Source organism: Mus musculus, chromosome 9 (genome assembly GCF_000001635.26).
Source record: "Mus musculus strain C57BL/6J chromosome 9, GRCm38.p6 C57BL/6J".
NCBI lineage: Eukaryota > Metazoa > Chordata > Mammalia > Rodentia > Muridae > Mus > Mus musculus.
This window is the reverse complement of record NC_000075.6, coordinates 77,635,486-77,660,125: the sequence shown is the minus strand read 5'-3', so window position 1 is coordinate 77,660,125 and position 24,640 is coordinate 77,635,486. Positions and strand designations below refer to the sequence as shown.

The window sequence follows — 24,640 nt, the reverse complement described above, 5'->3', positions numbered from 1 at the left end:
TTTTTATATGCAGCTTTATTAACAGTGGTGAAGTTACAAAATAACACAACGTATGGGTTTCTTTGTTGTTCTTTACAGGAAACCAGAATGTTTTAAGCCAAAGAGATTTCTGCCAAAATTTGCTGGATAAACAACCACAACAAACATATTTTAGGAGTGTCCAAGATAAACATTTTGTGTCAAACTCTGTTCGAGGGAATGCTAAATGGCACATTATGGGGGTAAATTGTTAATATTTTAATCCTTTAGTTCTAGTAATTTAGAATGGAAAGTATTGAGTATAATTTGTATTGCTATGAAAAGAATGCCTTTTCTTGCTGCCTTGTGCCTACGCTGGGGTAGGGGCCCAGCTCTCAGCAACTACAGAGGTGGAGTCTGTTGTAACTAAGGGAAAACAAATGCAACCAATTGTCTTAAGTCCATTTAACTTGATAATTTAGTGGAATTCCGAAGACATTTGGGCAAGATAGTGGGAGTGGGGGTGGGAAACCTACCTCCTGTTGCCACATAACTTCTATTTACACACTGTTGTAAAACACACACAGTATCATTATCACCCTGTCTTAAAGCATAGAACCTTTCAGGACTCACTTCCTTATCACCTCAGCTATAACGCTTCCTCACATTCCCACCATCAGTCTAGAGAACTATGTTGAAGCACCAGCCACCTACCTTCTATTTGTGACCCATCCTTACAACAGGAAGTGAAAATGAAATGAACTCAGCCTACTGAAATTAACTGGTAAGTTAAGAGTTCACAGGTTGGCCTGGGAGCCCAGAGAAGATGGACATACTCTATTAAGATCTGGCTTCCTGGAGACGCTCTTATCGGGTCTCTGGTCCATTCAGAAAAAGGCAGCTTGAGTTTTATTGTTTTGGCTGCTGGGTAACATGGTATTTTCTGATAAGCTGAGCTGGTACATTTATTTAATCACGGAACTCAGGCATTAACAAAAATCACAAGACATTTTCTTTGAGAAAAATAAACACAAGTACATGTTTGGGTCCTACCTTGTGGCTGTAACTGAATAGGGGTAAGCAGGAACCACAGTACAAGCATGTAAAGTTTGCAGTTGCAAAGCGGACTCTGCTTCCCAGGAGCAGCAACTTGGAAATGGATTAAAGACTTTGAAGGGTACAGAACGTATTGCATCTTCTTGCATTTTTGTCCTTAATGGCAGTGCAGGCTATTCTGGGGCTCAAAAATTCACTAGCTTTCATGGACCATATCCTATCAACCTCAGTGCACCAAGACGTGGTAAGCCCAGCTGTGTATATTTTCTGAGTCTTCAGATTAACAACACAGAACATAAGTGATTGCAATTTACCCAGGGGCTGTAATCGGGCTGTGCTTTGCCTCTGGAAAGCAACCTCGTGGGCTTTACATCCTACCTTACCAGCTCCAACTGAGGTCCCTCTATTTTCTGTCTCTCTCCGCATGTTTTAAATCCTAAAATGTTACAACGAGTTGACTTTTATTTCATTCACAGCCCTAGGTCCTTCTTTTCACACACCTCTACATTCTCTATTGAGGCACAGCTATTAGTGCACATAAATGAATTACATCAGTCTATTCAATTATTTGTAGCCCCCAATGAAGCACCCTTTTCTCTCTCAAAATTACCCATATACTGTAGGCATAAATTGCAGAGGTGTGTCTATACTGCCCTGATAAGATGTGATGGCTGCCCTAGCAAGTCGTGGCCAAATGATCCCCAAAATATTTGCTCAGAGTTTTGTTTTCCAGCCTGCACAGTCATGGAGGCAAAAGAGCAGGTGTCTTTAGGTTTTCCCTGCAATTGATGGAACTCCTCTTTCTCTCTGTATCTTTGTGCTAATGGTGTCTTACTTATTTACAGTGTTTATAGTCTGTTCCTCTGTTCCTGAGCATCACTGTTGAATACCCCAAACAGAACTTTTTGTAAGGGGTGATGAGGAAGGTTATCTCAAGAATGTTTTATTTGAACCACTTTTCACAGTTGGAATAAGATGTAGCCATCCCTCAGTGTCCTTGGGAGACTGGAACCAGGACATGCCCCATCCCCTGCTGGGATACAGTGTCTGTGACACTCACGTCCCATCTACAAAGTGGCATGTACTATTTACATACACCCTGCTCACATCTTCTTCTATAAGTTATATTGTTTCTAGGGTATTATAATATCTAATACAATGCAATTGCTATGCAAACTGTTGTGCTGTATTGCTGGGGGGGGGGAGAAAATATTTGGTACATGTTTGCTATGCAATTTTTTTTTCAAATATCTTCATCTTGGGTCTAGCTGCACCTACAGATGTGTTAACCCACAGACAAGGGGACTGGGCTTTAGACATGACCATGACAGCTACAACACACATGTAATAGGAAAGGCTGGGATTGGTAATAACCAAGATACAGTTCCAGATGCCTCTCCATCCCTCCAAATTCTCTAGTTGTACAGAAGGCATGGATGATAGGCATTTCCTTCCCCAAACAAATATACTATGAAGATAAACTGATATATTAAAGGAAAATATCCATCATTTACTACAGTTCTTCCCCTTTCTTCCAAACTTGGCAGATAACTCAAGGAAATGGTAGCAGGAAAATACACGTTGCAAGGCAGGATGACATAAGCCTTTAATTTCAGCACTCGGGAGGCAGAGACAGATCTTACTGAGTCTGAGACCAGCTTGGTCTACCTAAATGAGTTCTAGGGCAGCCAGAGCTACATAGTGAGACCCTGTCTAAAAAAAAAAAGAAAAGAAAAGAAAAAGGAAAAAAGAAAAAGAAAGAAGAGAAAAGAAAAGAAAAGAAAAGGAAAGAAAAGAAAAGAAGAGAAAAGAAAAGAAAAGATCCAACCAACCAACCAAATAGATACAGTTTGATTTGCAAAGTGGTATTAACAAAAGTAAATCATAAAGAGCATTATTTTGGGGGTTAATATTTTAAGTTAGCTATCAGCACTCCTCAGTGAGGAACCCATCTATTCATCTGGTAATTGCCAAGTCCGAGAACCCCAAATATTTCCTTCATCATCTCCACGTGAACGAGGGGTCAGTAAAATTACTGCTATTGGCTGTACAGCCAAAGGCTAAGCTGCAGTTAATGATATTCATCCAAGAACATAGTGTGATTTGGTGATTATTCGGGCTAATGTTAGAGGCAATTTGACCATACCTGAGTAAGATAAAGCTGTACCCGATGGTACACGCCTGTAATTCCAGCCTACTGGGGATGCTGAAGCAGGAGGAGCAGCCTGGCAACCTAGTAAAATCCTACTTTAAAATAAGAAAGAGGGCTGTGAGTGGTGGCACACACCTTTAATCCCATCACTCAGGAGGCACTGGGAGTTTGAGGCTAGCCTGGTCTACTTAATGAAACCATGTCTCAAATATTAAAATAAAGCGAAGACTGGATATGTAGTTAGCTCCCGGGTAGAGTACTAGTGTGTACCAGGCCCATCCAGAAAAAAGGAAAAAAAAAAAAAAAAAAAAAAAAGAAAAAAAAAACAACTCTGTCCATATAAGGATTAGAGATACAAGTGGAAATATTTCTAAGAAAAATGCCAAATGATTTGAATTTACACTATAAATTAAATGACAGGAAACTGTTCCTTTTCTGAGAGTAGGATTTTATGTTAGAAAATGGCAGAAGCTTCAAGGACAGAATGAGGGGGTATACACCGTTAACCCCAAACTGCCACCTTGTCGTTTCCTAGGTAGAATGTATAGCTTTCCAGCCACATCCTGTTAAAAGCTTTGTGGCTATGTCATGAGATCTTTTTAAAAGTTCTTTCCAGTCAAGTAGGGACAAAGAATAATTTTCTGTTGAAATATAGAATTAAATCTTTATAGATGTAGACTATTTTCATTTGCAAATGTGAAGTGGGTATTTTCAACTTCCTTCAAAGAAACAGAGAGGAAAATACTCCTTTGGATAGGAAATTGTATAGACGAGTAGGTTTCACGTGTACACCGTGGGAAAATCTCAGCGTGTGTGTAACTGCTATGAATTTAGGAAGCGAGCCTCCTTGCAAGAGTGCCTGTAACAAACTCTAGTGGCCACCCAGTGGCTGCATAATGAAATTGCTTCTTTTGTTGGCTACAGCCCTTTATTATTTTTTTTTTTTTGGAGGGAAAGACTGAGGTAGATGGTGCTAAACTAAGAATTTAAAGCGGTCCAGGCACTCCTCTGGATCGATTTGAACCACCGTCACTGTAGTAAATGGTGTATATTTTCCTGGTGGCCCACTCACAGTTTGACCACATTGGGAAGCAATGCGTTCAGATACTGACCGGCACGGAGGACACCGAGCTGGCCCGTGACTCTCGGGACACGCTGTTGGGCATGGCCAGCGTGCAGCAGGACACGCCCACGGTGGCCTCGGGCAGCTCGTCGTCCTCCGTCCACTCGTTGAGCTCGGGGTTGAAGCACTGGATGCATTTCTTGTACTTCTTCTCGCCCTCGTTCCAGCCGCCCAGCAGGTAGGCTCGCCCGTGCAGCGCCGAGACACCCGCCGTGCTCACGCCCACGGGCAGCGGCGCCACGAAGCTCCACTGGCGCGCTGCGGGACTGAAGCTCTCCACCGTGAGCACGTCCACGCGCTCCCCGCGCGGCCCCAGCTGGCTGCCCCCCATCACGTACAGCCTGTCGCCCAGCGCCACCGCGCAGTGCCAGCCTCGGGGCGTGCTCAGCTGGGGCAGCTCCTGCCACGCGTCGAGCGCGGGGTCGTAGGCGCACACGGAGCGCGAGTACGCACTGCCGATGTAGCCGCCGGTCACGATCACGCGGCCGTCGGCCACGGCGCTGGCGTGGCAGCAGCGCGCCACCTCGAGCGGCGCTTTGGGCTGCCATTGGTTGGTGGAGGGCACGTAGCACTCCAGCGAAGCCAGGCTGCCCTCGGAGTTACGGCCGCCCACCGCGTACAGCAGCCCGTTGAACACGCTCAGGCTGAAGTGCGTGCGCTTCTGGTTCATGCTGCCCAAGTGAATCCAGGTGTTGAAGCGGGGATCGTACCTGAGATGAGAGAACCGTTGTTGCAGAAGAGGGAATCGTGATCTTGTCCCCACCTCCTGCAGGGAAGAGCCCCAATTCAGCCCCGCCTCTAACTTCCCCACCCTGCTACAGGTAGGGTTCTGCCTCCCCCCACCCCACCCCGTCTCATTTAGAAAAAAAAAAGGGGGATACTCCCCTCTCTCCCCATTCAGAAGATAGTTCCTTTAGCTATACCCTCAAACAACCAAACCAAATAACAAGAAGATCCCACCGAAATCTCTTCGCTCTTACAATTCCCCCCACCCCGTTCTGTCCCCGGATTTAATGGGCCACAGGAGAGGAACTGGGCGTAAGAGGGAACCTGTACATTAAAGGCAATTCCCTAGTCATCTTAATTTCTGACTCCGTCCTGTAAACAAAAATAGCAATGATACTTGTCCTGTTTTTTGGTTTTTTTGTTTTTTGTTTTTTTACTTTCTTAGTTTGTGCCTATCCTATTATTTTATGTGATATTATCTTATTAAATGTATAAAAATGTTAAATTAAAAAAAGGTAATTCTACTCATTTTTCAGACACCAATATCCCTAGCTCTTAATAGGCATTGCCTGATTAGATTTCTTCTCTTAAAAGGTTCTCACTGGCCTTGGCCATTCATTGCACTGCTAGAAAGCTAAGCCACACCTCTGAACCTGTTAGAGAGAGACCAATGGAATTATGTGGAAAAGCGTCAACAAAGGATGGATCTCTCTTAATAGTTTCCTACTGGTAAAAGTTCCAGTTTATAGATTTATTTTATTTTATTTTTATTTATTTTTATTGCTGTAATATTTTCCACATATAAAGGTTTTTTTGTTTTTGTTTGTTTGTTTGTTTGTTTTCAAAGAAAACTAGCTTGAGTATTAAATGTCAAGAAACCCAGCTGAATTCGGGGAAGTAGGCAGAGCCAGTGACTACATGGACCCTTGTTCACAGAGTTCAGAAGTTCTGTCAAGAGAGTTCACCCTTGTCCCAAATAAAATCAGAAGTGTAGTTATAGATAAGAAAAAAGCGCTGGTCTGAAGCTGTGGCTTGGAGGTAGAGCACTTGTTTCACATAGGCAAGGCACCGGGTTCAAGGCCCAGAACCAAGAAGGAATAAAAAGTCTGAAAATCAATTGCTTGGATTTTTTTTTAAATAATATACTTATACATATAAATATAAAATATATAGAGATAAATTATATAATATACTAATTATATTGATATATCACATGCATATATGAATATAGAATTATATTTATTATGTTTGTGTGTGTATGTGTCTGTGTGTGTGTGGGTGTGTGCATGTGAGTGCAGGTGCCTTTAGAGGCTAGAAGAGTGTGCTTATACCCTGGTGTTGGAATTACAGGATGGTGTGAGTCACCTGGTGTGGTACTGGGAACTAAACTTGGGTCCTTGGCAAGAACAGTAGTCTGAGTTATCTTTCCAATGCTTCGTTCAGAGTCTTGGTGAGTGGTGGGTAAACACACTTGAGACAATAAAGAGTATCCTAAAACGCCTGCTTCTTGGTCATGTTTCATTTTGTACCCATGCCATGACATAAGCGCCTTTCATAAGCTCTTCGCATACATTCAAGTTTAATTAATTTTATCATAGACAAAGGTAATATGCATTTTTGAACGTTGAAGTATGGTTTTGCCCGTTTTATACGTGTTCAAAAATGATATCTTCTATGCTACTTAACTTTCAAATATTTAAAAATAATTAGCTGCCATGTTTTAATAATTGTATTCTATTTACCAGCTATGAATCTCACAGCTGTCCATAGAGGAATTTCAAGAAAATTTGGACTATTTTATTATTTTTTAAAACTTTTGTTATCTGTGTGAATGTGATGTGTGTGAATATGATGTATGTGTGTGTGTGATGTGTGTCTATGTTGTGTGTGAGTGTGTCTATGCTGTATGAGAGTGTGTCTATGTTGTGTGTGAGTGTGTCTATGTTGTGTGTGAGTGTGTCTATGCTGTGTGTGAGTGTGTCTGTTGTGTGTGAGTGTGTCTATGCTGTGTGTGAGTGTGTCTATGCTGTGTGTGAGTGTGTCTATGCTGTGTGTGAGTGTGTCTATGTTGTGTGTGTGTCTATGCTTTGTGTGAGTGTGTCTATGTTGTGTGTGAGTGTGTCTATGTTGTGTGTGAGTGTGTCTATGCTGTGTGTGAGTGTGTCTATGCTGTGTGTGAGCGTGTCTATGCTGTATGAGAGTGTGTCTATGCTGTGTGTGAGTGTGTCTATGTGGTGTGTGAATGTGTCTATTGCTGTGTGTGAGTGTGTCTATGTTGTGTGTGAGTGTGTCTATGCTGTGTGTGAGTGTGTCTATGTTGTGTGTGAGTGTGTCTATGCTGTGTGTGAGTGTGTCTATGCTGTGTGTGAGTGTGTCTATGCTGTGTGTGAGTGTGTCTATGCTGTATGAGAGTGTGGGCCTGCATGTGTCATGGAACATGGAAAGAATCTTGAAGACAACACTGGGTGTTGTGTCCCTTTTCCTATTGCCTGCTCCTGGCTTGCTGTCCCACATGCTTCTCTGAATTCTTTTCTCTCTAGCATTGTCTCCTCATAGAGGGATGTGCTAAAGTCACAGGCTCATGTGCTGCTTCCTGTGTCTGGCTTTTTATGCGTGTCCGAGGACCTAGCCTCAGGTCCTCTGTACTAAGCACTTTACCCACTAAGCCATATCTCTATCCCCTACTGCAGATGGGGGAAATCTCTGCTGCATCTGTATCAAATAAGGACCAATATTTAGACTATATTAATGAACTGCAAAAATCAATCAAAGACCAATCCGGTCAATAAATGAATGAATGAACTGAATAGATAACTCTAAAAGAGAAAACAGTAAGAGTCAATAAGTATAAGGACTTTGTTCAATATTCTTAGCCATTGGGGTAGTACAAATTAAGACTGCTTTGAGATTCCGTCTCACCTTAATCAGAAAGGATATCGTTAAGACAACACATGACAAAAAGATTAGTGAGGGGGTGGGAAAAGAGGGACCCTTAATCACCGCCGGTAAGAGTATAAACAGTGACTAAAATCAGTACCAAGGTTCCTCAAAAACTCAAAGCAGAACTGTCACCTGACCCAGAGGGTGTGAACCCAGACAAGGAGGCAAGCGTACGTCTGTGCTTCTTGCTGCACCATTCACAGTAGCCAGGAACTGGAATCAGTCAAGATGTGCAATAATAGATGAATGGACAGAAAGAATGTGAGAAATGCACAACAGAAATGTTCAGAGATTTAAAAAAACGAAAGCATGAAATTTTGGGAGAGATAGACACAACCGGATGGCATTATGTTGAACAAAGTATAAATTAGATTCAAAATGATAGGTCCATGTTTTCTCATATGCAGAATTTAAATCTCTCTCTCTCTCCCTCCCTCCCTCTCTCTCTCTCTCTCTCTCTCTCTCTCTCTCTCTCTCTGTGTGTGTGTCTGTCTGTCTGTGTCTCTGTGTGTGTGTGTCTGTGTGTGTGTGATGAAAATAGAAAGGTAATCATGAAAGGGGAGGAAAAGATTTTAAGGGCAGGGTGGTAACAGAACTCATGTGATATGGAAACATGAGGACTCTAAGGAACCACAAGGGGACCAATAAGAGAGAGGCAGAACAGGGAAGGAGAGTGGGCAAGCGGTATGCATAAGAAAATGGAATGGCATGTATGTATAAATATGCCGAATAAAATCTGTCCCCTTCCATGGTAACTGAAAAAAAAATTAAAAAGTTAAAAAAAAATCTAGGGTGCATACATCTTGGATGCACTTTATCAAAAAGGTGCAAAATGTCTAATGCATTACTACTACAATTTACTACTACCACTACTACTACCACTACTACCACTACTACTTGTCTAATGAATTAAGATAACAGGCATTATTAATCCTGAGTCAAGGCAGTTTCTCCACATTTCGATTCATTGGCATTACCAACCAAGCAATGGGTACCTGCAGAAATTGCTGACTGCGTGCTTGGCTTGGTTTCTGGCGTCATTCTGGTCCTCACCACCTGCTACATAAAGGAATCCATCCATCACAGCCACACACTGATTAAAACTCTTGGCTGGCATTTCTGTAAGCTTGCTCCATCCATTTTCAGGGTCTCTATATAAAATGTCTCTACTAAGGGACTTCTCAGTCAGGCCGGGGCGTCCCCCAACAGTGATCAGAACTCGGCAGCCGCCTCTAATTCTTGTGCGCCTAGATTGCAGTGTGTTTTGATGATAAGGGAGTAAGTGATAGTTCATGGCATCCACAAGCAGTTTATGACAATCAGCGTCTTGCATCATCCTCGGTACGGTTTGAACATAATTGACCAGGTCTTGTGCAGAGATGGTACCAAAGCGAATGTTGCTTAGAAGATCTGCCGCATGCTTCACTCTCTTTTGGTCGAATTCTAACCATTTCATTGCGATCTGGAATGCTACAAGCTCAGAAGGCAATTGTAAGTCGTCATCTACGAGAAGCTCGTTAATCTGTTCAAACGTAAGCTTCATAAATTGTTCGGATTCTGCAAATTCGATGAAGTTATCCCGGATGAATTTCTGGGCTGTTGCCTTTGCGTTTTTCAAGCTGTAGGTCTCAGCAATGTTAACCACGTACATGCAGTTCTCCACACTGATCTCTCGGATCAGAAAATCGCTGCACATCTTTACAAGGGTGTGGATCTGGAGGTACACAGCAGCAGAAATGATGCTTCCTATTGTGTATAAAGAAAGGGTCAGCTTTCCCGTGTAAGCATACGCGATCACTGTGGCTAGCCCTAAAGGGGCGATATCATTGAGGTCTACCCTTTTCGTGGACGGATCGTTTTTAAGGATGTTATAAAAGTACTCGCTGCATGAAGCCATCACTGACTTATGGACATCAAAGGACTTGGTTTTGGTACCGATGACCAAGTCACATAGAAAGCTCTCTTGTCTCATTTTACTTAAACCTTCGAGGAGGTTGGGGCCATAAGAAGTGTCTGTTAGTTCGGAAGAAACACAGCTAAGGCTGTTGCTTCCCTCCAGAAGCCCATTTAGAGCATTCAGCTTGCTTAGGGGGCTGTCTTCTACAATGATGGTCATCTCGTTGATCTCTGCCTTGTTCTTCTTGATAGTCTTCTTTTTGGGTGCCATGTTAGCCACAGCGCTGTCACAGTCAACGGCTCACTGAAAGAGAAGGATATGGATATACTGTCATTGCATTTTGGACTTTGAAATATCATACTAGAAACTTTTCTAAGAATGGTTTTATAATTGCATAAGGCAGGTTAATCCTCAAAATACGTTTAAAGATAGTGAGCTAGACGCACATCTCAGTGACGTTATTTCAAGCCTCAAACATTGAATATGATTCTAGAAATGTGTGTATTTTTCAAATGAAATCTACCAAAGGATGTATTACCAAGCATTTATGGCTCATCAGCAACCAGCAATTCTCTGGTTCAACTGTGGAATGGAAACACTGAAAAAGCTTAACCAAAAAGTGAATTATGACTACTTTAAAGATTTTCCTCTAGAAAATATTAAAGTTTAGGAATCTATGCAAAATTATAAAATATTATGAAAAGAGAACCCTTTTTGCAGTATCAGTGAAACCTACAATATTTGAAGCTATACATACAGTTAGAATTTAGTGACCCTTATATAATATATAGGGTTTGTTAGAGAGTGACTGGCCCTCTCTTCTCCAAACAGCACTTGTCCCAGCACTTGCTTAGTAGGGCAGCAGGTGGAGCAGGAGATATAAAATAAGGGAATCTGCTTATTTTAGGCGCTGTTTTTTTTCCTCACTTTGCTCAAATCATCATATTCATGTTTGTATTGAACAGACATATGTCCTTTCTCATTGATTTTTTTTTCAGTTTCTTTCCAAAATGCATGGCACTTATGTGTTGAATGTCCCTTTGTTGGGTTTGTTTGAGGAAATTTTAAAACTGCTTTGTTCATCAAGGAGCTATAAGATATCCATCCGCTACTGCATGGATGGGCAGCAGTTTTCTGGAAATGATGGTGCCCAGTGAACATGTAAATTGTGCTTGCAAGACAAGACAGGACAAATGCCAACTGAAAGCCAGAAGCTACATTTATAACAGAGGAAGTGTAGGCCTTGTCAGGGTCCTTGGAAGAACCCAGATAGCCAATATTTTATTTGTGCACATTATGGGCTTTCAGAGAAACCCTGTACTTGGAAGAGTGATCTGTGTTCCTTTTAGACTAAATGGCTAAGTAGCCTTGTGCTAGCTAGTTTTATGTCAACTTTACACAGGCTAAAGTCTTCAGAGAGAATATAACCTCAACCAAGATAATGCCTCCAGAAGATCAGGCTATGGGCAAACCTGCAGGACATTTTCTTAATTAGTGAATCTTAAAAATTGTGGATGGATCCACCCCTGGGCTCCTGGTCCTGGGTTCTATAAGAAAGCAGGCTTAGCAAGCCACGAGGAGCAAGCCAATAATTGGCAATCCATGGCCTCTGCATCAGTGTCTGCCTCCAGGTTTCAGCCCCGACTTCCTTTGATGATGAAGTGGAAAGTTAAGGTGACTATAGGAACCCTAACTAAGAACATTTTGTTTATCTATCATTAGATGCATTTTTCTTAGTGGTGTGTAGGTGTAGAGGTGATATTTAAAACACAGATAACTGATAAAGCAGAGGCCTTGCTAGCCAGAAAGGACTAAGGCCACAGCGTTGAAGTGGGTCTCAGAGAGCACCCCATGATGCCCTGAACAATTCTTCAGTTTTAAACCATGATGGGGTCAGGGGCATCCTGAGAGACTTCTGAAGGAAAGTGTTTTGTTTGTTTGTTTACATTTTGATACACCGAGGCTCTGCGGGGAAATTTCAGCAGAAGATTCTGAATGAGTGTGACTGATGGATTTTATTTAGAATCAAGGATATCTTATTTATGGTTTTAAATGTTTTCGTCTACCCTGTTAGTCTCTGTGTCATTTTTACATGAGCCAGGCCTTTTCCCTTAATGTGTTCCCAATGAGTTTTACAATATTAGAACTGTTAGCTAGAAGTTAGAGTGGGGATGGGAGGAGCAGGAGAAGCTACTGAAGACACTGGAGCAACAAGCGAGGATGCTTTTGCAGGGAGCCAGCAGCCGCAAACAGTGTTTTGATGACTTTTAGCACAACACGAATGTAGAAAGCCTGTGGAAATGTTATGTGCATGGCAAAGTGTCTAGAGCAGTGGTCCTCAACCTTCCTAATGCTGTGACCCTTTAATTCAGGTCCTCCTGTTGTGGTGACTGACTCCTGGGCTCGTTCTGATGCTGGGTACACAAATGCTAAATTCTGTACCCCCAAGATCTGGTTGCCCCCAGATGAGAGAATCCGCACACACACCAGCCTTTGTTGTATAAACCTTGCTCCCAATTTAAAGCTAATTGGTTAATAAAAAGCTAGAGCCTGTGATGGGGCAGGAGGGAGAGAAAGGTAGGACTTGAGGATCCAGTAAGGAATCTCAGGATAGACCGGGGAAAGAAGGAGAAAGGTGATGGAGAGAGGAGGAGGCTGCCACGAGAAGAGATGGACCGTGAGCACGTGCCCACAGAGAAGTGCCCCTGGAGGGCACAGGCTGATGGAGTGAAAAGGCAGCCAGGGCAAGACTCAGACAGCAAGTAACAAGGGACATACAGCCAGGATGTATGTTCGAAAAGCTCGGAAGCTGCCCAGTCTAGGCTTACAGCTTATAAATAAAATACCAGGATTTTGTGTCTTTTATAGGAGCTAGCTAGAATAAATAATTAAGTTAAAGAACCCCAACTATAAAATTATTTTTGTTCCTACTTAATAAATGTAATTTTACTATTTTTATTAGTTATAATATGTAATTATAATGAACTGTAAGTGACAAATATCAGTGTTTTCTGATGGTTTTAGGGAACCTTTGTGAAAGGGTTGTTTGACCCCCAAAGGGGTTTCTTTCAGTCCATAGGTTGAGATCCACTAGAGCAGTATGGTCCTACAGAAGTATAAATCATATGTGTAATCTAAAACTCTGAGTAGCTGCATCAGAAAGGTGAAAATAGTAATAGTTGAAGTTAATGCTAGCAAGTGACTTATTTACTGTAGCATATGTAAAATATTGTCATTTCACATGTAATTTTGATAAACTTGTTATTCATGCTATTAATAGCTAATTAATGCTAATAACAGCTAATATGATATTTTCACACTAAATTTTCAAAACTCTGTGTACATTTTGAACCTTAGTTTGTCTTGCTTTGGGTTAGCCACATTTTAAGGGATTAGAAGCCAGAAGTGGCTGATGACCGTTGTTATTGGACAACAGAGCTCTAGAGACACATTGAGTACAGCTGAGAATTCAAAAAAGACAAGAAAGGTGGAGGGAAAAAACAGCAGAGTAATGTTAAACAAAGGCATTAATGATTACATTAAACATTAATGGCACAGGTTGCCATACTAGATAAACAAAAGCAAGCATAAGATACATGCTGTTTATAAAAGACTCCTATACAGACACAGGTAAGTAGAAAAATAAGTGGTTATAAAACTATTTCAAAGGCAATAATTAACATAAAATTCTAGTGGTTATGTTGATAATAGGTAAAATAGACTTAAAGAACAGAAAAGAATTTTTACTAGTGATGGTATTTCATGATGTTACAAATATAAATTCAACATGAAGATGTAACGATCATAAATGCCTATGTTGATAATTATGGAGCTTCATGGTATCTGAAGTAACAAGTGACACAGTCATAGAGAGAAACACACGACTCACAGTTACAGATGAGAAAGCTAACCCAACAACCGATGGAACAAGAAAAAAATGTCAGTTATCAAAACCCGAACTTTACTAATCGCTGACTTAATGGAACATTATGTGCAACCGCGAGTCACCCCAAAATTCCTCAGCCAGCATGAATGCAAAGACATCAGATGGCTTCTGTGTAGAATATACTATTTGACAACAATGGAATGAAGTTAGAAATAATCGCAGGCTATCCAGGAAAACATAACACCCGAACTTAGGCAATCAAATCGCATGCTTCTATACAATCTATGACTGAAAGAAGAGATTACAAGGGAGTTTAGATCACATTTCAAGCTGAATGGTGATGAAAACCTGGTACCAGAACCAATTCTATTACTTATCCACAGAGTGACCTTTGGAACTCTTTCAGCCTCTGTTGGCTACACAAAGAAAACAAGGCCCTCACCTGCTGGATCAGCTAGCCCTGAAAAGAATGACGTGGAAGCATAGGGCCACTGTCACAGTAGGATTGGGATCACAGTAGTGTGTGTGTGTGTGTGTGTGTGTGTGTGTGTGTGTGTGTGTGTATGAGTGACTGGGGTTGAAAGGGTTAAGCAGGGATGAAGGGAGGGAGACAGAAGACAGGAGAAGGTAGGGGAAGAATTAACCAAAAGCTTAGGAGACACTATGAAAAAGCCATATGGAAACTAACTACCTTGTAAGCCAATTAAAGAAATAAGTTCAAAAGGGATATAAAGAGAGGTAGAATTGACTAATGCTATTTCTAGAACTGTGGCTTATTTATCTAAAAAACCCCCAATCTTATTTTTGCTACATATCCATATAAGTTGCTGACCAGGGGGACCCAGAGGAATTAAGGTGGAGTTGAGCTGAGCTGAAGTCTCCTCCCTGCTGGCTAGCTTTCAGCATGCTGGAAGGCATTAGCAGGCTCCATGGGAAGAAAAGCTATCAACATTCTCACCCAGCACACTGTGATTTCCTGTGCTACCCATCGAGTTGTGTGCAGTGGTGCAGTATTGGCATGAGGCTATGGGGCTAACCATCTGCCTTCTGCTGGGAGTTGAGGTCTCCTTCCATAGAGGGAATTCACACCCGATATGAAGCCTGGTCAAAAGCCAAGGTTGAAGAAAGTCTTAGGTTTAGGGAGGAATCTGCTATGGATGCTTGGGTAAATGGATGCACTGTCAAACTGTCTTCTAAATATTTATGCTTATAGGCAGTCATAGCCCGGTGCTGTTTTCAGCCTTGGTCAGAGATGCTTTATTGTGCAGTGGTGTCAGCTAATGCAAAGAACCTAGTTGGCTAAAGTGCTGAGAACTGAGTGAACTGTTAGTGTGCAGTCCTGTATGTGACATCTATATCACCCCTCCAAGGTTCAGGGGACGTTGTAGCAGAGTGGGCAGAGTATGGGCTAAAGGATGAGGAGGAATATTGTAAATTGACATATGGACATTACACTCATGAAATCACCGATGCTCTGCCGTGATGATCATTACTCTCAGCTGTAAGGTATTTACTGTGTTACAGTGGATGGCCATGCACCCAAGAATAGAGGTGTAGCACAGATGAGCTGAGTGTCTATTCTATTAGGATTCCTCCCTCCCTCCCTCCCTCCCTCCCTCCCTCCCTCCCTCCCTCCCTCCCTCCCTTTAAGATTTATTTATTTTATGTGTATGAGTACACTGTAGCTGTTTCCAGACACACCAGAAGAGGGCATCAGATCCCATTACAGATGTTTGTGAGCCACCATGAGGTTGCTGGAAATTGAACTCAGGACCTCTGGAAGAGCAGTCAGTGCTCTTAACCACTGAGCCATCTCTCCAGCCCCCTCCACTAGACTTTCAAAGAAGAGTAACAAACGTTTTACTCAAAAATAGAACCAGGAGGAGCACATCGAAAGTCCTTCTACAAAGCCAGTATTACTGTAATACTATGACCAGGTAAAGACACAGGCAAAGAAAACTGCAGGCCAATATCCCTGATGAAAATGATGTAAAAATCCCCAGTAAAAGCCTTGCAAGCTGAATTCAGGCATGTGTGGAGAAGGGTGTCCGCCAAGTTAAGCTGGCTTATTCCTGAGATGTAAAGATGGTTCAATATACATAAATCTATAAGTGTAATAAATCATATAAATGCTCTTAAAATCACATGATTATATATGTAGATGTAGGAAAAGCCTTTGACAAGATTCAACATGCCTTCATAGTAATGTAAGTCCCAGAGAGAGTAGGACTGAAGAGTACATACCCCAACACAGTAAAGGCATATGACAAACCCACAGTCAGCAGTGTCCTAATGGGAGAAAGCTTCAGGTGATCCCCTTAAAATCAGGATGAGACAGGGCTGTCCACTGTCCCTCAGTCTTCTCCAACATAGTGCTTAAAACATTAGACAAGAGAAGGGAATTAAAGGGATGCAAATAGGAAATGAAGTCAAATCATCTATATTTTGCAGATGATATGATATTATACATAAGATATTCTACAAAAAAAATCCACCAAAAACCTAGAAGTAATCAACAATTCATCAAAGTGGCAGAGTACGAGATATACTTACAAAACCCAGTAGCCTTTCTGCACACCAAAGCCAAGATACAGAGAGAGAGAGAGAGAGAGAGAGAGAGAGAGATCATGGACATACTTCCATTCACAATAGCCTTGGAGAGTTAAAATATCTAGATGTAAATCTAGCCAAGGAGGCGAAAGACCACTGCAATGAAAAATTTAAGTCTCTGAGGAAAGACTGAGAAAGGCACAAGAAAATGGAAAGACATCTTATGTTCATGGCTTGGTAGAATTACTACTGTGAAATGATCAGACTACAAAAGCAGTTTACAGATTCAGTGCAATCTCAACCAAAATGCCTACACCATTCTTCCTAGAAATTAAAAAACAATCCTGAAAGTTACACAGTCACAAACACTCCAGACTGCCAAAACAATTCTAAGCAAAAAGAATAGTCCTCAGAGGGATTACAATTCCAACTTTTAAGATAGATGTCAGAGATATTGTAGTAAAACCAGTATAGTACTGGTACAAAGACAGACACAAGAACAGTGGAACAAAATAGAAGATCTAAGCATGAATACACACAACTACAGCTATTGGATATTTGACAAAATGCCAAAAATTTACACCGAAAAAAGAAAGTATTTTCAACAAAGGTGCTGAGAAAACTGTCCATGTGTAGGAGAACAACATTAGACCTGTATCTATTTCCCTTCATAAAATTAATTCCAAATCAAAGACCTCAATGTGGGACCTGAAATGCTGAAATATAGGCAGTGCCCACGAGATGTATGTATAGGAAAGAGCCGTCGGAATTGGACTCCATTTGCAGAGGAATTAAGACCAACAGCTGACAAGTGGAACTTCATGACATGAAAATTATTTTGTACAGAAAAAAATCAAGTAAAAACAAAGTCCACAGAATAGGAGAGAATCTTTGCTTGTTATGCATCTGACAGATGATTGATATGCAGATTATTTATATATAAATATATAATGTATACTCAGAATGTATAAATATATAAAATATGAATATATAATGTATACTCAGAAACAAATATATAATTATATATACATATACACATACATAATTATAAATATATACAATATATAATATAATATAATAATAATATAATATAATATGTGTGTGTACTCAGAAGCAAAGTGAAGAAAACAAAAGGCCAACTAAATATATGCTGTGGATCGGAAAAGAGAGTTCTCAAAAGAATAAACAAAAATGGCTAAGAGATACTTCAGAAAGTATTTATCATCTTTAACAATTAGGGAAATGCAAATTAAAACAATCTAAATGTTCTCCAGTTGATTAATGAGTAATGAAAATGTGATACATGCACACCACGGAATACACTCTACTGTAAAGAAAACGAATGAAGTCATGAGACTTGCAATTAAATGGAACTAGAAAATATACTGAGTGAGATAAAGCAGACTACGGAACTTTGAAAGTTTAATGTTCTCTCATTTTAAGCCCCAGATATTTAGATGTATGTAATGAATACGGTGAGGTATGTCATGAATACAGGTAAATATGTAACCTGTAGTAACCACAGAAACCAGGTGAGTCAGATGGGACCAAGGGGGTGGGGGATGGTGGGATACAGGTACTATGAAGGGAGGATGGGAAAAATGGTTGGGAGGCTTTGACTAGGGTTGGAGAAAGAGGACAATACAGAGGGAGAAGAGAGGAATAAATAACACTAAGAAGGTTTGAAAAGATATAGGGAATCACACTATTGTATGTTTAGTTAAAATTATATATAGATACATATTTAAAAGCTACACCACTTGGGTGGTTTATGCACCCCCCCCCCAAGAGCCATGGATGATCGAACAAAAATTGTAGTACTAAGTATGAGAACCCTCCTCTAGAGCTGTTGGTCAGCAGAGTCCAAGAGACCCCCCCCCCCCCGCAAACAATATAAGCTCTTGCTGCTCTTGAATGCCTTCCAGAATTTGAAGGTAAGGACCTGTATTTGAAGACACCATGCCCTTTCAACATCGACATAGGACTTGGAGGGATGGAGCTAGAACTGACCTGCCAGCCTTATCCTCAAGGACTGACTCTCATAGAATCAGAAGGTGCTATGTAAGTTGCCAAGGTATAAGAGCAATCAGTAGCCCTACCCAGTTATAAAGCCCATGGTCCACCAACATGAATGAACAAGCAAGATACCCTAAATGGTGAAATAGTGACATTTTTATCATGGTAGTAACCAACAGCTGTATAGGCTGAGTCAAGTGGAGGGAACTCATGCCTGCTACTGTAAACCTGGCCAACTACCCCTGACTCAAGAGGTCAGACACAAGAGCACAAGAGGAGAAATTACTACTCTCAAACTTCTACACCAATGCATTTCTACTTTCTAAGTGCTCATCCTTAACCCACCGCTAAGAATAATTCCTGCCATTCATCAAAGAAGCTTCCTTTTGCAAGAACTGGAAACTTTTATAGAGACCCACACCTAGTCAAAATGTAGAGAATCAGTGAGCGAGGGGTGCCCAGCACACCATATAGGCTCTGCCCAGCCTATACATCCTCAGCACAGCTCCTGCACCTAAGGCTCAGGGAAAATCATGGAAGATGGGAAGAAATTCTGTAACCCCCGGAGGGTCAAGATGACTATTAATAGATGATGTCCTCTAGACAAGACAGGGGAAATGCACTCATACAGGATATTTGATCACACTGTGGACCATGAGATTGTGTTATTTACTGGAAAAAAAAAACAAAAAAACCTGTTTTTAGTCGTGAGGTGGTTCAGTGCTAGCATACACCTTTAATCCAAGAGCTTTCTGTTTTGTAAACAGGAATGAATAAAGTCAACCATAGGTGGAGCCAGCTACCAATGAGTGAACTTAGGAAAAAGGAGTGAACATAGGGGATACAGGGAGTGAACATAGGAAAAAGCCACAGAGAGTAAGAGGAAGTCAGGAGGAGGGATAGAGAGACACAGGAAGTAGAAGGGAGGGACATTTAGTTGGAGGGATTTTGGAGACCACGTGGAGAAGGAGAACTTCCTTTTCCTTTTGGGATGTCGGCTGAAGAGGAAGGTCAGCAGGGTGCTTTCTCTGCCTCTTTGAGCCATCAGGTTTTACCCAGCATCAGGCTCTTGAGTCATTAGTAAAATCAAACAATTGAGATTTTGTTACAAACAACAAGCTACCTATGAAATCTCAACAATATGGTTCCCTGGAAAAGACTAATATAATAATACTGCTGGGTGATATGCCAATGCATATATATATATATATATATATATATATGTGCATATATATGCATATATATATATATGCATATATATGCATATATACATACACATATATATAATGAGTAAATTAAAATAAGTCAAATATGTATTTGACCAACTTAACTCATTTTAATTTACTCATTTGCCTATTAATAATTTAGAATATTTCTTTTCTATTTCAGAATAAATTCTGAATGCATTCTATTATTTTTTATTGAACTGAAAGCTGGAAAAGCGTTTAACATGATTTTTACAGCTTTTTCCCCTATGAACTAAGTTTATGCTTCGTAGCAAGCCAATTTGTGTGCCGGCATTTAGTGGCCTGTTCATCATCATGTTTCCCGTTTACCTAGGAGGTTCTGCTCAGATCACCCAGCGCTGAGGAGTGAGTTCCGAGCTCTCACCAAGCTACTCTGAAGAGGGGCTTCAAGATTCTTTTCCCAGTTTCTTGAATCACGTGTTGAGTTGTTCTTCTTGCTCACGGTGGCTCTGATGATCCCACCTTTATGCTCAAAGGGAAGAAGAGCTTTTCAGAGCGGTCTTGGAACTACCGATGGCTCGTGTTTTTCACAGGGTTCCTGCCATAGCAGGAAATGCTGAAAAGAACAGGCCATCCACAGCAGCGGAGCTTGTGAGATGGGATGAGTAGTGCCTCTTCCTTCGAGGGGTAAAGAAAAGATCTTGCACAGGGTACAGAGAGTTAAAAGAGACTTCCTGCCCTACTGGAGCCTTCTGAAGCTCTGCCTCTGTACCTGGAGGGTACCTGGGCATAATAACATTTAATAGTAGCTGACAATGGTGCCACTGTCTCCTTTCCTCCATGCCCCATCCCTCAAGAAGAGTTCTCCCTGGAACGAGGGAGAATGGTAAGGATGGATACCACACCGTTCCACAGGCCCTTCCTCTCTGCCCACACGGCTGTGTCCTAGCAATTTTCACAGTGAGGTATAATTATGGTATAATATAGTCTATACCTGATTAACAGCTGGGCAGGCTTATGCAAATAATCACATTGTCCATCATCTTTTATACTTGCCAAATTTAAGTACATTAATAATTCAAAATATAAACCACCAAGTATGTATCTATATGTGTTTAAATGTAAATAGATACCTCCATCTCTCTAAGTAGTAGTCTATACCTATGATATAGTCAATACATAGGGCTTATTGTATGTTAGCGTCTTGGGTATCTACTTTATATAATTTGATTTTCTAAGCTTAAATGACACAGAAGTCTTAAAATAAAAATCTTGTACTATGTTTATTTTACAAATGGAGAAATCAAAATTTAGAGAGTTAAAACTTTTTTCTATAATCACGCAAGTCATATGCCATGTGTGTTGGAACAAAATTGAAACCCACACAACACCCAGCCTCTATTTTGCTTCTCTTTAATCCAAGATCAGTTAAAGCCCATAGAAGAGGAAAAACTAGCTTTTTCCATTGTGAGAAAATTGAGACAGAGTGAGGAAGACCCATGGCTTATAAAATCAAATTGTACACATGGAGACTGTGAAATAGTTCTTTCCAGCCCCAGTTGTCAAAGTGTTTTTGAGTGAGAAGTAAAGTTTTTGAGGAAGCGTAAATCCTGTGGGGTTTCCCTGTTTAAGGTGTTAAGGATACAAAACTCCAGGAGGTTGGGCTAGTCAAAAATATAAGTGCCGAGAGGGGAGGCTTTTATGAGTTAATTTGGTGATTAGATGACTAAGTACTTCTTTGTAGGGGTCAGATTGAACATGAAATTACCACTTTTTTCTTAAAAATAAATATCATCAATGTCATACATTCAACACAAGTAGGAGCTGTGCTTCGGTTTATTTACAGACATTGAGACGCTAAACACAAAATTAGCTACAATTTGATTCTCTGAATCCAAGATGCAGCATCAAAAAAAAAAAAGAGAGAGAGATTTTGGTTTTGTTGAAAAGAATTTTTTTTTTGAGACTGAGCCTCTCTATATAGATCAGGTTGGCCTCAAAAAGCACAAAGATCCAGCTGTCTCTCCTGAGTGCTGGGATTAAAGACATGTGCCATTTGGGCCCAGCAAAGTTTTAACAAGAGGTGTTTCTTTGATTTCTTTGTCTTTTATGTTTGTAAGGGAGTTAGAAATTGAGCTTATAACCCCCCCCCAACTATGGCCTGTGGAAAAGGAATCTTAAAGCCTCAAATTTCTTTGCTTATCACAGAACTGGAAGTGAATTTTGGTATCAATTCTGCTCTAACCCTTTGCAAAGCTTGAATGAAATACGCCATATAGGGCTTTAGTTTAACCTTTGACGGGTTGGAGCTATGTTCCCACTAATTCTATAACCTCACTGGCATCTTTTGCCAGCGGTGCTGGGATCTTGTCTGGGACTACTTCCTCTCAAACAGCTGTTTGAATCCCCTGCATCAACTCTTTCTCAGATAGAGATGAGTCCGACAAGATTTACATGGGATCTACTCAACTAGTTCTAAGTTACCACCCAGCAAATAAAATATAAGAGGTGCACTTGGAATTTCAGATAAACCGGGATGCGTATACACTAGAAATACTTGTCCTAACAGCTGGTTTGTATTGGCAGTTTATGAGGAGGTTAAGTTGAATGGGGTTCTCTGCATTTTTCTCTGCAGCGCCACCCTGGGTTTGTTTCTAGATGGGTTATGAGCTCCGAGGACTATTCCGAAGCCCACAGCCCACATGTCTTCATGGTCCTTTGCTGTAAAGTGGCTCAAAGATTTTTGTTTGTTTGTTTTCTCTTTTAAGTTCCTGGAAAAAAAAATACACAATCCAAAAATACATCTAGAACCACTGGGCTGATGTTGCCAAGAACTGAAAACCTAACTGTGCCCTCACCGGGAAGTGGGCAAGTCTGTGTCAAAGTACTGACTTTACATAAAATCATTCCTCTCCTCAAAGAAACCTGGTTTCTGGGCAAAGCCTGCAGACAGTGGTCACTTGTGTGAGAGCGCTCTTCCCACTGCCCACCACCCTGAGTGCGCACGTGTGCTGAAGCATCACTGTCATGGCCCAGGACTGGGATCCCACAGGACTACTGGCTAAGGGTGAGAATCAGCTGTGCCCGCTCCCTGTCCCTGATGCATTCCAAGGGCTGCATCTGTTGGGGCCCGTCAGCTCTGCCTCCCGGAATAGAAACAGACACGACCCAAGCTGCCCATTTTTAGTTAAGTCCGCCGAAACAGGGATTCCACTTTGTCGCTTTGTCATCAAAATGATTTTTTTTTAAATGTGAAACATAAATCAAGATAACCATATGTGCACATTTAGTACAAAAATCTATATTTATTTTCTGTCAACTAACAAATGTAGGGTATTTGCGGGGGTAGGGGCTCAATTTTGTCGAGAAGTTATATTTTGGGGAGTCAGAGGGTTCATTTGAGTTTTGTATTATTAATTCAGCTAAAACTAGTAAAATTGTGTCTTTCCTAAGCAGTTGTGTTGACCAAACCACATGTTTAAGTGGTTGCTAATGAAATTAAAAATGGAATTCTAAATCTCCTGAGCAAGCCCTAAGAATTTTCTTTGTTCTTCTTCTCTATAAAATAGTGGAAGAAAAACGTATACTATTTAGAGATTTAAAACAATCATTACAAAGCTCATGTAATTTTACTTTTATAGCGTATCACTCATACATATCAGTTACTGTGTCTGTTTCCTTGGTTACAACATTTCTCAAATTCCAGGACAAAGTTTTCTGTCTCCCAACTTCAGATCAAGGGACATGACCTGTAGCACCCAGCTGGAGATACCCTGTAGGAAAATAGCTCTACTGCCACCAACACTCAGACACCCCCACTGTCTCCCACCCACACAGCCATACACACCCTAGGATCCAGTCGGCACGAGTTGGTAGTTGCGGTCCCAGCTTCTCTCTCCCGGTGGTGTGAAGTGAGAGCCCGCTGGTAATGGGGAAGGTTTAACAGCAGACTCCTTTGGGGAGGTGATCTGTGGAGAGAAAGGGAGGGTGGGAGAAGGGAAACCCAGTGAGGAGTCACCAGCAGCCGCCTGACAAACCCTAGTGGCAGTAATTTTTAGAATCACCCCTTGCCATCTCACTGGAGCAAACAGGCTGAGCCTGCGTGCTGGCCTGGAGCAGCCTGAGCCCTCCTCTCCCTCTTTGGTCTTCAGCTCGAGGGCAACGCTGGGGAAGAGGGCGGTGCCCTGGTTGGTGGAGAGGGGTTGGGTTTCTTGACCTGGCCAGGTTGTTTTGTTCATTTGTTTTTAAGTCATGGACTCAATGGATGCGAGGAAAGAAAATTAGCTAAACGGATGTTCAATTGCAATTGATGGAATTGAAGCCGGGACTTGAGAATTGTTGTAAGAAGAGAGTTGTGGACAAAAGTTAGTTTCTAGGAAGGTAAATAGCCGTCACCTCAGGTCCTGTGAGGAGACTGGTTATAAATAGACTGTTCTGTAGAGGAGGAGACATGTTTACCAGGACAGGAGATATTCTGCTACACTTCAGTATGGAGTTGACATTTCATAGTTTAACAAAGCCAGGCTTGTGACCAGCCCTCCATCGGCCATTGATTCACAGGAGGGTCTGTGATAAACACACTTGTGCAGAAGCATGCTGGGAAATGCCTACTCTGGGAACATTTCAGGCAAGAAAAGCAATTCAAATGATTGTAATTGACAGAGGGCTTTTATAGGCACCTGGAGTACGAAATGACTTTCTAAAGGTCAGTGTGGTATCATCTTCAGTAACGGGCAGATAGATCATTGAAAAGAAACTTCCTAATAACCCGCATCAGTCCGATGCTGTCCGTGGCCTACTGAGAAACCTTTCTGCATTCTTTTTTATTTTTTTTATTTTTTTTATTTAAGTACACTGTAGCTGTCTTTAGACACACCAGAAGAGGGCGTCAGATCTCATTATGGATGGTTGTAAGCCACCATGTGGTTGTGGGATTTGAACTCAGGACCTTCAGAAGAGCAGTCAGTGCTCTTACCCGCTGAGCCATCCTACCAGCCCCCTTTCTTCATTCTTAAATGCTACAACTGTGAAGAGTCCTGGATACTGAGGACAAGAGAGAAAAATCTCGAAGAGAGAATTTAAAGATGTGGAGAGGCTCCCAGAAGCCAGACTTTTGGGACCATTGTGTAGCAAGAAAATATAATTAAAA

General features: G+C 41.3%; 1 protein-coding gene across 1 annotated transcript; it reads right to left on the bottom strand.

Moving 5' to 3' along the window:
• On the bottom strand, window positions 1-23,394 carry Klhl31 (kelch-like 31). The gene is made up of 3 exons (NM_172925.2): window positions 23,339-23,394; window positions 8,951-10,155; window positions 1-4,999 (listed from the first exon to the last, which is right to left on the bottom strand). Exons 2-3 carry the CDS (start codon window positions 10,120-10,122, stop codon window positions 4,267-4,269), a joined length of 1,905 nt encoding a protein of 634 aa, NP_766513.2. The 5' UTR covers window positions 10,123-10,155; window positions 23,339-23,394; the 3' UTR covers window positions 1-4,266.
• Between the last annotated feature and the right edge of the window lie 1,246 nt (window positions 23,395-24,640).